The sequence below is a fragment of the Pelobates fuscus genome, chromosome 4, assembly GCF_036172605.1.
Source record: "Pelobates fuscus isolate aPelFus1 chromosome 4, aPelFus1.pri, whole genome shotgun sequence".
Taxonomy (NCBI): domain Eukaryota; kingdom Metazoa; phylum Chordata; class Amphibia; order Anura; family Pelobatidae; genus Pelobates; species Pelobates fuscus.
Window position 1 is genome coordinate 120,418,336 of NC_086320.1, and position 13,437 is coordinate 120,431,772.

Genomic DNA, 13,437 nt, shown 5'->3' on the forward strand with positions numbered 1-13,437 from the left:
TGTTTGTACTTTTAATTGTGACATATGACCTTTATTTCCTGTCTCCTATTTCACAAAATAATTTTTTTGATTCCTTGAAGATGGTAATCTCACATATTATAATGTACTCATCACTAAGAGCCATTTTCCATAACTACTGAAATAAAAATGTGAACAATCAGGGTTCACCAACCTGACACCACAAGGCTCAAATTAAGTTCAAGGGCAGACAGTAAGTGATGATTAAAAAAAAGATTTATAAATAAACTTGTAAGTCAGACAGGGCCAACGAGGGCATCCCATTTATAAATAAACTTGTAAGTCAGACAGGGCCAACGAGGGAATCCCAGGGCCTTCATACACCCTGTGTGAAACATAGCAGTGTCCTCTGCTCTACCTACCACCATCAACACTGATAGTCCTTAGCCCCATGTACAGAGCAGTAGTGAAGTGCAATGCCTGTGATGTTCGACCAACCTTAAGGGCTTACTGAGCATCATGGGAAGTGTATGTCATTTTTATGTATATTTTTATAAACCCCCTTAGTATCCCATTCGTTATATTCTCATAACCCACTCCCCAGTTATTTCTCCCTAGCCATTGTTATAATTCCCCAGCTCCTCCCATTGTCTTTGTCTCCTACTGCAGCTGCACCATCCTCCTCAATCTTAGTAGTCGACATGGCTAGTGGCAGGGTCATTCGTAGAGAGGGAAATGATGTAACATCAAATCCCCCACCTATGTCACAATACTGTGACCAGCCATTTAGGCTGAGAAGGAAGGTGCAGTGCTGGTCTGGAAACCCCCCCCCCCCCATCTCAGCCATTCTGTGAGAATTCCCAGCAGCAGCTAAATAGGGGGAGGTGGGCAGTCAGCCAGGCCAAATCCTTCTTGAAGGTCAGTTGTAAAGTTCACTAAACTCTACAACTAGCCTGTCATTGACATTATGGAGGCACTCCCGCTATGTGTTCTTTTGTTTACAAAACATCAGCACACAGATGACCAAAATGTAATATAACTGGCGCAGTAAATGCTATTAACTGAAAATCATCAATAGGATCTGATTAGAAGGATCACAGTAAAACTGCAAATAATAAAATTACTGCATTTAAATTTAGTAGATGCTTCCAATGGATATAGGAGAAATTGCATCTTAAGAAAAAGGGTTTCACACTTTTCAAAGTCATCCTGGAGGAAATATTCCTCTTGTAATCACCATTCTAAGGCCAGCTACCCTCAAGGTAAGTTACATGTAGGAGAATCCATATTTGCTACCTCTTTTTTTATTTCTCTATCAAGTTGAACATATATATATATATTTTTTACCTTGAAACGTGTATTTTATGCCACTTGTTATTGTTTATTTCAATATCAGGCTCTTCGAGGTTTACAGATCCGGAACCCAAGTCCCAAAGGAAGGAAACCCTTCCTTGACGCATTTCTATGGCCATGAAGTCAGCCTGAAAAAAATAATAATAAAGATGTCCTCTTCCAGTGCACCAATGTCCAGTTAGCTCATCTACATATTTTTGTTTGTAAATAAGTACAAAAACACACTATGAATCTATAAAAAGCAACCTTGCAGCCGTGCTGTTTTATTAGAGGTCTCACAAGTAGCGGGGGGGAGATGCTTAGTTTGTTGTACTATAAAGTCACTTACTTTGTTGTTGCTACCTAGGTAAAAAAGCAGGTTGTCTGGTTCAGCAGTCTTAACATTTAATGTTAAAGTGTTATAGTTTGTAGAGTACAGGTCGGGCTGGTAGGAACGGACACAATCTCTGTCAGCAGAAACAGCAACTTTAATCTGCAAAAAGATTAATAGAAAATATTAAACCTCACTGACAAATAATTACAACGTGGCAAATGTCTCAGCCATGAGCAACTATAGACAGGTTTATACATCATTCCAAATGGCGTGAGCTATTCAGCGGGTAGCTGGCAAATTAGGGCATCATGCTCTGCCTCTATACCGGCAAGTCACTGAAAGTGCAGACATTATGAATAGGGTATTTTTATTTATTTTTTTAAACATTTTTAGTGTTACCAGAATTTGTATTTATTTTTATAAAAATAGGCACTTACCGAAGCAGCCTGTTTACGCGCCTGACTAATCAGTTCTTTTATTTCTGATAGATTTCTGCTCAGGTTTTCCTCGAGTAATTTCAAAGGTTTCAATCTGTCCAGTAAAATATTGGCTTGGTTTTCCACCTCCTTTATTCTGTTTTTAGCTGATCCCACTTTCCAAAAATAAAAAAAGAAATGAATGGTAAACAAAAGGTTACAACTATAAATAAGTGACATAATCAGTAGCAACAGATAGAACGCCCATTTACTTATTGATTATTCGCTATATAATATGCATCCAAATCTCCCTAACAAGGGTTTTTTATGTTTTAGATGTACTTTTTTTTGTTTTATAATGCTACGTATACAAGTAACCCACCCCTATGCAATACAATCAGTCTTAGTTCAGATACTGCGAACATACCTGTTTTGGACGAGTCAACCAGAAGTTCATTGGTTTTTTGTAAGGTGTCATTAATTTTAGATAATGTAGAGGTAGCATTCTGTACTTTGTGATGGAAAGTCATTATATGGTTTAATGTGTCGGCTGCACTAGAATTAGCAGACACCGCAAGCTCTTTGGCATCATGTAGTTTTTCACTGGTGTCTGTTGTGTAATAGATAAACAGAATGTTTCTTAGAAGAAAATTGAAGAAGAAGTGATCATTGAAACATGAATACAGGAGATAATCTCAGATAGGACCTTGTAATGGCAGGATATTGTACATAAAGAACAGTGTGTAATTCAGTATCTATACTGGTTGGACAATCACATTCAGGTAGCTGACCTTTGATAGAGATACATATCTTATCATAAAAGCAACACAGAGCTAAATGAGCTGAGAAAACCACAATTATTGATCCAATGTGAAATAGATTTTTTTGTTGTTGTAGTCAAAACAGATTTCCACAATCTTCAAAGAAAAAAACGACTTTTGATTGAGATTTAAAAGGAAAGTTAATAAATATTTGGAGACATTTCACAAAGAAATACATAAAGGATATACTGATCACAAAAGTAATATTTAACTTGGTGAACTGCTCTTTTCCAACTTTGCCCCTAGTTTAATATATTTGGAAAAACCTTTCGAGTGATTCATCGACAGAAGTCACCATTAAGGTCTATGAACATTTTTGTAGGTAATAATTTGAAAAGTTACTCTAACATATTTGAATCATTTGAAAAGCTTATGCAAAAATATTAAATAAAGGTTAATGTCACTATCATTAAGATGCACCACAAAGAGACACGCAAAAACATGAGACAAAATAGAAGAGCTGGAATTAAAAACAAACAGACATAGCTGATTTAGAGTAAATCTTTAATTTGGCTGCCATTTGATTAAAAATAAATTTGTGAATAAATCTTAAAATAAGACTGTTGATGAATGTTTGGTACGGAAGCAGGACTATTCTGAGATTTAAGGATTTCAATATGTCCTTGCCTAGTCAAAGCCTTCTTCACATATATTTTCCATTCCAAATGTGTTTGTCTCACAGTAAAGTAGAGCATACTGCTTCAACTTACCATTCGGTAGACTTCTCAGAGCAAGAAGCTGTTCATTTATTCGATGTGTAAATGCATGAGTGCGTTTTTGTATCTTCTCTACTTTTGTTTTCAGTCCATTCAGATCAGACACAAGACCTATGGGACCAAACAAATGAGCTTTAGAAAACTATCAATTTAAATACTGAAAGTGGACTCTGGAAAAGGCAAACACATATAGTTAATAAAAAAAAAGGGATTTCTTTTTGATGAGTTTTTTTTTTTTTTTTACATTGTATGGCAATACTACCACATTTAAGAATAGTGAGTTGGTCTAAAATATTTGCCTACAACGGCAAACCTTCTTTTAGGCTCTAAAAGAAGGTTTGACGTTCTAGGCAAATATTCAGTTTGACATCTCATGGGTTCTACTTGTCTTCTCCCTAATATATCTTTGTTAGTCTTTTTTTTAAAGAACACTCTAAAGACATCAATCAATACAGCTTAGAAATCTCCCTAGTTACACCTTCAAAGCTGTCAATAAAAGTAAAAGTGATGGATGCTCAAAGAGAAGAGTTGGATTCAATGATTCTCTAGAAGAAGCATTCTATTGGCGGAGTGCGGCAATTCCTGTGCATGGGCCGCAGGACCATAATCCTTCTCTATAATGAAGTGGAGCTGAGCTACAGTGAAAGATCTGCCTTGCTGCTGGATTATAAGTAAATTGTTTATATCTGTGAGGAGCCCCTTAATTAAAAAATGAACATTCCGACATCAGAAATCAATTAATTTATTTTTAATGTTTATGTGTCCTTTAAATTTTCATAAATTTTTTTTGTTCCTCATCTCCCCATCCTTGTTAACCTCTACCTTTGTTATCCTCTATTCATAAGCTTACTATCTGGTTAGGAAAGACAAAAGAAGAAAGGTGCATATGTGATAGATGAGTTAATCAGTTGAGCTGAAGGAGTTAAAGGAACACTCTACACACCTAAAGCACTTAGCTTGCTGAAGTGCTTTATGTGTGAAGGGTGTGTACTATTTTTTTTTTCTTTTCTAATAAATGGCACTTTTATAAATTAACATTGTTACACCACTGGGCTGTCGATCAGACAACAAGTTATTTTATGTCCCAGTTGTTTAGCACAGTGGAGCTGAACTCAAGAGACAGCAACTGCTCAGAGCATCAGCCTTGCAAAAACTTCTCATTGAGCTGCATTGGGAGCTCTGTGATTGGACAGCCACAGAAAGTCTGGGCGGGGTTAGAAGGGGAGGGTTTGCAAAGACTGAATACAAGAGCTTTGCAGCTTTTGCAAGTTATTTTTAGAAAAAATGCACAAGTAAATGCATACATGGTTTAATTCGAGGTATATTTACTAAAGAGTGATTTTTTGAGGGGTGGGGGTGCAGTGGAATGTTCCTTTTAGGATTACAAACAGACCAAAATTAATTTGACTTTTATTACCTCCTAATACAGATAACAAAAACATTAACATATCCCGCTTTCAAATACTATAATAGTATTCGTATTTTATCCAAACCTTTACCTTCAGTATTTCGACTTAAATTTTTGACCTCTTTTAAAAACTGTGTGCTCAACTTCATAGAATTCTTTGATGAGAACTGTGAATTTTTCTTTGAACTGGAAAGCTGTAGCATGAAAAGACATGTTTTAGGTTAATTGTCTTGAGCTTAATTTGAATTCATTTGTCTCAACATGCTGCAGACGAGAATCGGCAAATATAAATGAATGGAAAGTTAACACGTTTGGAAAATAAAAAAGCACATAAAACATGAATTAAATGTGAATCCTCAACTACCACTGTGCATTATACACTAATGAAAGCAATGTCATGGAAAACTGCTACGCAAACTATATATTACAATAAATAAAAAATGAGTTCATGTATATATATATATATATATATATATATATATATATATATATATATATATATATATATAGTTTTCAACAAGTAATTACTATCAGTAAAAATCGTTCAGGAGATTAATTCATGGCTGAAGTCTATGTGTAGAAAGGAGCATTTGGGTTTTTTAGAGTGCACAAGCCGATTTTGCGCTTGGGTACAATCTTTATAGCCATGATGGATTGCCCCTGAATGGATTGTGCTGGAGGAGAGGATAGCTAGAAGGTTGGAGGAGGCTCTAAACTAGGAGTTTTTTATCCCAAAAAAGGATAAATGTGTTAGATTGCATAACGTTGAGGAAATTCATCCGAAGTCCAGGAGAGTGGCGATGAGGTGATTCGTGAGATAATCAGACAAGTAGGTATTAAGTAAGAGTAAGAAGGTATTAATATCATTTTGTTCAAATAAAGTTTAATGAATAAATAGTAACTTTAAATATCTGCTTGCTAATGCAAAATGCTTGTGTAGAAAAATGGGGGAGCTTGAGATATTGGCATACAAGGAGCAGTATGACAAAATTGGGATTACTGAGATTTGATGGGGTGAAACACTTGATTGTGCTATTGATTTAAATAGATATACATTATTTAGAAAGGATAGAAAAAATAGAAAAGGTGGCATAGTATGACTTTTACACCTGACTTTTTAAGCCTGATAGGCAGCCAAGCATTAAAGAAACTGTATATGATGATACAGGATGTGAAAGCCGTATGAGTAGAAATATATCTATAGGAGGAAGCAGAGGATATCCATTAGTAGTAGAAATATGTTACAAGCCCCTAAACATTAATATTGATCGGGAAGAGCAATTAATATATTTTAAATGTATAAGGCTGCACAACTGGGTGATTTTTTTAATCTTGGGAGATTTTAATTAACCAGACATTGATTGGGCCAGAGGCACTAGTTGTACCGTTAAGGGAAACAGGTTTTTGAACCTGATAAACGATAATTTAATGTCTCAATTAGTAGAATCTCCAACCAGTAGAGGTACTTGTCTGGATCTTGTCATAACTGATAATGCATTGCTGACTTATTTTCCAACAGTTAGAGAGGACTCGGGAAATAGTGACCATAATATGGTATCATTTGAGATTAACTAAAAAAAACGAATTTATATGCACTGTACAAAAACACTTAGTTTTAAAAAGGCGAATTTCAATAGAATAAGGACATCTTTACAATTAATTGACTGGCAGCTATTTTTCACTGGCAAAAGCACAGAGGATAAATGGGTCTTAAAATATATTCTACGGGGGCGGAGCTTGGCAGCCGATCCGAACGGACGCAGAGTAGATGGGCTCCGTGCCTATCCAAAGCAAACTGACTATTTTCAGCCACATTAAAACTGATACTATCACCCAAACAACCCAGAACGAAAATGGGAAGGAAAACCAAAAAACAAAAACCGGACCGACCCAACCAAGGGGCCAGTATACGGGATCTCTTCAACCAGGCGCACGGCGCATATGCCCCCTAAGATGGCCGCCGACCTCGAGGACTTCTCTGACTCCTCGGGGGATTTCTACCCTGAGGAAGATACTACCTTACCTCCAGCGAGATCCCAACAACCAGCGCCAAGTACGACGGCTACAGAACAGGTGACAGCGACGTTGCTGAAGACTCTCCTGGGGGACCTACAGAAAACCCTCCAGGCGGACGTCGCTCAGCTACGTGCAGACCTCACGGGCCTGGTAGGCCGTACTGAGGCGGTCGAGGTCGCCTCTACGAGACAGGCACAAGAAATAACAGAGCTCAAGCAGGAACTACAGGCACTGTGGCAAAGGCAGGCCAAAACTGACCAACGCTTCGCGGCACTGGAGGATGACAGACGCCGCAACAATCTAAAGATCCGCGGGATCCGGGAGGACATACCGACTGAGGAAATCCCACATCTACTACGAAGGCTCTCAGGAGCCCTATTGACACCTAAGCAAGCCAGGAACATCGGCTTTGAAGCGGCCTTCCGGGTCCCAAAACCCCGGAGAGCCCCTGAAGCGGCCCCCCGTGACCTGGTGGTGAAATACAGAAGCGCGGCGGACAAACTAGCGGTACTCACGGCCCTGAAGGGAGCTGCCACCTACAGCTTTGAATCGATGACCCTGTCCTTCTTTGCTGACCTGTCGGGGGAAACTCTGCAATGGCGCAGGTCCCTGCTACCCGTTACCAAACTGCTCCGAGAAAAGCAGATTACCTACCGCTGGCGCATGCCACGCACCCTACACGTACTACACGACAACAAGGCTCACTCCATTTCGGACATCCAAGAGGCTCCGGCCTTGCTGAAGCTACTGGGCCTGCCTCTGGAGGAGCTACCGCCCACCACAGCACAGGAATCAACAACAGTAGCGGCGCCGAGATGGGACCCAGCGAAGACGATCCCCTTCATCCCACGAGGAACAGGGAAACCTGAGAAAGTAGCAGCGACCACATGAAGGCCCAGCACCTGCAACAGGATGTCCTCCATCATACTTGGAGGAAGCATTACGGGACTGACACCCTGACTGTATAGCCCAGTACACCTCTAATCTCGTAAAGAGGCGCTGAAAAAACAACCAGTCGGCTTTCCGCTGGTTTTCTTTTATTGTATTTCTTGTTTCCATGTTTTTTATGATTAGCATTGCTTATATATTTTTTTTTTCTCGTTATAACCTTTCCGATATGTCTTTGGATCTAACTTAATTACTGCCCTAGACACTCCATGATAGGCCCTAAAGGGACGTACTCGGGACTCTACTAAACCCACTAAGCGGTCAAACTGCTTTATTAACCTCCGCACCCACATAGCTCGCCAACAGAGACCAGGCCACATGGAAGAGGTTCACCCCTTGGCCCCTACGCCGCACCCCCCCCCCACCCCAGGGTTACAGGGGACACTAACCTGTCTGACAGCCCGCAAGCCTATCGAACCCCCCCCCAAGAAACGCTCCACGTAAGGTACCCAGGTAGACCCCACACACCAGATAAGCGGACTACCGTGCACTCTATATAGACGACTAGACAAGGCATATACAAGCAGCAGGTCATACCGACACGATACTACTCAGACAAATTATTGCCCGCTGCATATACTATATCGCCACTGTAAGGGCACGCACATCGACTCCAATGCATACCTGTAGAACTACCGTGTTACTCTATTGTCATATTATTCATTTTTTGTTTTTGTTTTTTTTTAAAAAATGTGCAGACTACGAATTACCATGTATTTGACCAATATTGAAAGTTATCAATGCATTTGTTACAACTAACATGGCATTTTACAGCATGTAAGATATACCATGCACACAAAAAATAAAATTAAAAATATATATATATATATATATATATTCTACAAAAGTACATTTCTCAATGCATAGCATTGGAAAAAAATATAAAATAATCAAATTAAAACCAATGTGGCTTAGAACAAGTGTCAGTTAAATGATAATAGATAAGAAAAAAGGCATTCACAACATTTAAATCCGAGGGGCTTGCCACTAGGGCTTGCAAAAAGGCCAATAGATGGGCTAAACTTTAAAATGAAAAACTCATAGTCAAAGACTAACATCAAAATGTTTTTTTAAGTAATAAGGGTAAGAGTGAAAGTGTTGGTCCATTGGAAATAGAGATGGGTAAGTTAATCAAGAAGGATCGGGACAAGGCAAAAATTCTAAATAATAATTTTTTTTACAAATCCTTGTTACAATTGTCTTACAGCAAACAGGTTATTAGTTAACAAAAGAATAACTGCTTCAGAAATTAAATAAAGTTAATGTAAACCAAGCCATAGCAGACATATTGGAGAAGTATCTATATCATTGTTTTTAATTTTTCCTGCATTCTTTTCTTTCGGGAGCTGTACCAGAGAATTGAAGAAAAGCAGATGTGGTGTCTATATCTAAAAGGGCACTATAGTCACGAAAACAACTTTAGCTTAATGAAGCAATGTTTGTATATAGATCATGCCTCTGAAGTTTCACTGCTCAATTCTGTGCCATTTACGAGTTAAATCACTTTTGCTTCTGTTAATGTAACCCTAGCCACAACTCCCCTGGCTGTGAATGACACAGCGTACATGATAACAAAACGGTTTCAATCTCAATCAGATGTAACTTACTTTAAACATTTTTTCTAGTACTCTGTAAATGAAACTTGTATTACTCTCCTGCAGGGTCTAGCAAGCTATTATCAGAGCAAGAGATAAGACATTTTAAATAAACAGAATTTGAAATAAAGGAAGTATAAACATTAGAAGACTCTTTACAGGAAGTGTTTAGGAAGGCGCTGTATGTCACATGCAGGGAGGTGTGGCTAGGGCTGCAGAAACAAAGTGATATAAATCCTAAATGGCAGAGAATTCAGCAGTGAGACTGCAGGGGCACGAGCTATACTCCAAAACTGCTTAATTAAGATAAAGGTGTTTTGGTGACTATGGTGTCTCTTTAAAAAAGAGTTCATAAGCTCAACTCAGACCCGTGAAACTACAGACCCACGAGCTTAACATCAGTGGTTGGGAAATTATTTAAAGGGCTGCTGGGGGATAATATTCAAGAATTCCGTTTGAATAAAAATATAATTAGCAGGAATAAATAAAGTTTTATGAAAGACAGGACATGCCAAACTAACTTAATTGTGTTCTATGAAGAAGTTAGTAGAAGTATAAATCAGGGTTGTCCAGTAGATGTGATCTACTTGTATTTTGCTAAGGCATTTGATGCAGTTCCACACAAAAGGTTACAAGTAGAACCAAAATAATTTGGTTTAAATGACAAATTGTGTTCTTTGGATAGAACGCTGGCTTAAAGATTAAAGAGACAGTAGTAAATGGAAAATGTTCAAATTGGACAAAAGTGGAGTGCCTCATGGTTCTGTCCTGGGTCCACTTCTCTTTGATCTGTTTATAAATCATCTTGAAGTGGGAATTGGAAGTCATGTATTGGTGATTGCAGAAGACACAAAACTAGGTAAGGTGATCCAGTCCGAACATGATATAACTTCTAAAGAAAAACATGTTACTTGCGCTATATCCTTTATCCCTATGTATTTTTAAAACAAATGGAGGTCTTTTAGTTACCTCCAATGGCCATGAGAGGATTGAGCCCACCTGCCACATCAAGGCAGACCCCCTTGGTGGATCCTAACTCTAACCATTCACCTTGCTTCCTTGAGCCTCTGGCAAAAATCTCTAATGAGACAGAAAGGGGTATTTTTTTATATACACCCCTATACATTATTAACCCTTAATAGGGAACACATGGGATGGGCGGCTGCATTGTAACAAGGCTGAGTAATACAAAAATTGGATACAAATGCAGAAAGAAAAGTCCTGCGCTCAACTCCCATCACTACTGGGCGGCTGCAATGACTACAGTACACATCAGCCCCAATACATAGTAAAAAACAAAGAAAAACATGTTACTTACATAGTTACATAGTTAGATAGCTGAAAAGAGACTTGCGTCCATCAAGTTCAGCCTTCCTCACACCTGTTTTTTGCTGTTGATCCAAAAGAGAAAAAAAAAAAAACCCCAGTTTGAAGCACAATTTTGCAACAAGCTAGGACAAAAAATTCCTTATTGACCCCAGAATGGCAGTCAGATTTATCCTTGAATCAAGCAGTTATTACCCTACATTGAAAGATTATATCCTTGAATATTCTGTCTTTGCAAGTATGCATCTAGTAGCTGTTTGAACATCTGTATGGACTCTGATAAAACCACTTCTTCAGGCAGAGAATTCCACATCCTGATTGTTCTTACAGTAAAAAAACCTTTCCTTTGCCTTAGACGAAATCTTCTTTCTTCCAGTCTAAACGCATGGCCTCGTGTCCTATGTAAAGTCCGGTTTGTGAATAGATTTCCACACAATGGTTTGTATTGGCCCCGAATATATTTGTATAATGTTATCATATCCCCTCTCAGGCGACGTTTTTCTAAACTAAATAGGTTTAAATTTGTTAACCTTTCTTCATAGCTGATATGTTCCATTCCTTTTATTAATTTTGTAGCCCGCCTCTGCACTTTTTCTAGTGCCATGATATCCTTCTTTAGAACAGGTGCCCAAAATTGCACAGCATATTCAATATGTGGTCTTACCAGTGATTTATAGAGAGGCAAAATGATATTCTCGTCCCGAGAATGAATGCCCTTTTTCATGCATGACAATACCTTACTGGCCTTGGCCACTGCTGATTGACATTGCACATTGTTGCATAGTTTGTTGTCTATAACAATTCCCAAGTCCTTTTCGTGTGTTGTTATCCCTAATTCGCTTCCATTAAGGGTATACGTTGCTTGTGTATTCTTTACGCCGAAGTGCATAACTTTGCATTTTTCAACATTAAATTTCATCTGCCATTTGAGTGCCCAGTCCTCCAGTCTATCTAAATCCTTCTGCAGCAAAGTAATATCTTGCTCACATTGTATTATTTTACAAAGTTTTGTGTCATCTGCAAACACTGAAACATGACTTTCAATGCTGTCTTCAAGATCATTTATAAAAATGTTAAATAGAAGGGGTCCCAGAACAGACCCCTGAGGGACACCACTTGCCACCTCTGTCCAGCTTGAAAATTTACCATTAACGACAACTCTTTGTATTCTGTTTTTAAGCCAATGTTCTACCCAAGAACAAGCATTTTCATCGAGACCGATTTCCTTGAGTTTGAACACTAATCTTTTGTGTGGAACTGTATCAAATGCCTTGGCAAAATCCAAATAGATCACATCCACTGCAACACCCTGATCTATACTTCTACTTACTTCTTCGTAGAACGCAATCAAGTTAGTTTGACATGACCTGTGCTTCATAAAACCGTGCTGATTTTTGCTGATAACCATATTCTTCTCAAGGAATTCTTGAATAGTATCCCTTAATAACCTTTCAAATATTTTACCAGCCACAGAAGTTAAGCTCACAGGTCTATAATTTCCAGGCAAGGATTTTGAACCCTTTTTGAATATAGGAACCACATCTGCCTTCCTCCAATCCTCCGGAACACTTCCTGAAAGAAAAGAATCTTGAAAGATTAAAAACAGAGGTTCACTTATTTCTACACTTAGTTCCTTAAGTACACGTGGATGGATACCGTCAGGCCCTGGAGCTTTGTTTATATTAACTTTCTTTAGTTGCTGCAGCACATTGTCTTGAGTTAACCAATTACAATTATTCTGCAAGTTTTTAGTAGCAATCATTTGCACATCTATTGCCATGGGTTCTTCTTTAATATATACGGAGGAGAAATAGTTATTTAGAATTCCTGCCTTTTCTTGGTCTTCATTAACTAACACCCCCGTTTCAGTTTTAAGTGTACCTATACTTTCATTTTTGGGTTTTTTGGAATTTATGTACTTAAAAAATGCTTTGGGGTTGGTTTTGCTCTCTTTAGCTATCATTTTTTCATTTTGAAGTTTAGCAAGTTTAATTGCCTTTTTGCACGCATTATTTGCTTTCTTATATCTTTTATAAGATGCATCTGATTTGTCTGATTTAAATGCTTTAAATGCCCTTTTCTTATTTTTAATCTCTTGTTTTACTTCTCTACTAAGCCACATTGGTTTTAATTTGTTTCTTTTATACTTATTTCCCAATGGTACATACTGAGAAATGTACCTTTCTAATATTTGTTGGAAGATGATCCATTTATCCTCAGTGTTCTTTTCACTAAAGAGTTTATGCCAGTCAATATATTGTAAAGCTTCCCTTATCTTATTGAAATTGGCCTTTTTAAAATTATATGTTTTAGTATACCCCATGTGCTTTTGTTTTTTTGAGTTTATTTCAAAGGACACTATATTGTGATCACTATTTCCCAAGTGCTCACCTACTTGAATGTTGGTCAAAAGATCAACGTTGTTTGTTAAAACCAGGTCCAGACAAGCGTCCATTCTAGTTGGTGCTTGTACAAGTTGTGACATGAAGTTGTCATTTAACAAGTTTAAAAACCTAATTCCCTTTGCTGAGCTACTAGTCCCTATGTCCCAATTTATGTCTGGGTAA

At 38.0% G+C, this 13,437-nt stretch overlaps 1 protein-coding gene across 2 annotated transcripts in view; it reads right to left on the minus strand.

Annotated features, from left to right (window-relative positions):
* LAMA1 (laminin subunit alpha 1) overlaps positions 1-13,437 on the minus strand; it is a 173,839-nt gene that overhangs the window by 40,770 nt on the left and 119,632 nt on the right. For both annotated transcript variants that reach the window (XM_063451545.1, XM_063451544.1), the window contains exons 41-46: positions 5,077-5,179; positions 3,572-3,688; positions 2,468-2,650; positions 2,062-2,216; positions 1,640-1,783; positions 1,306-1,439 (exon numbers count right to left, since the gene is read on the minus strand). In XM_063451545.1, coding sequence (XP_063307615.1) covers positions 1,306-1,439; positions 1,640-1,783; positions 2,062-2,216; positions 2,468-2,650; positions 3,572-3,688; positions 5,077-5,179 — 836 coding nt within the window. The remainder of the gene's footprint in view (positions 1-1,305; positions 1,440-1,639; positions 1,784-2,061; positions 2,217-2,467; positions 2,651-3,571; positions 3,689-5,076; positions 5,180-13,437) is intronic.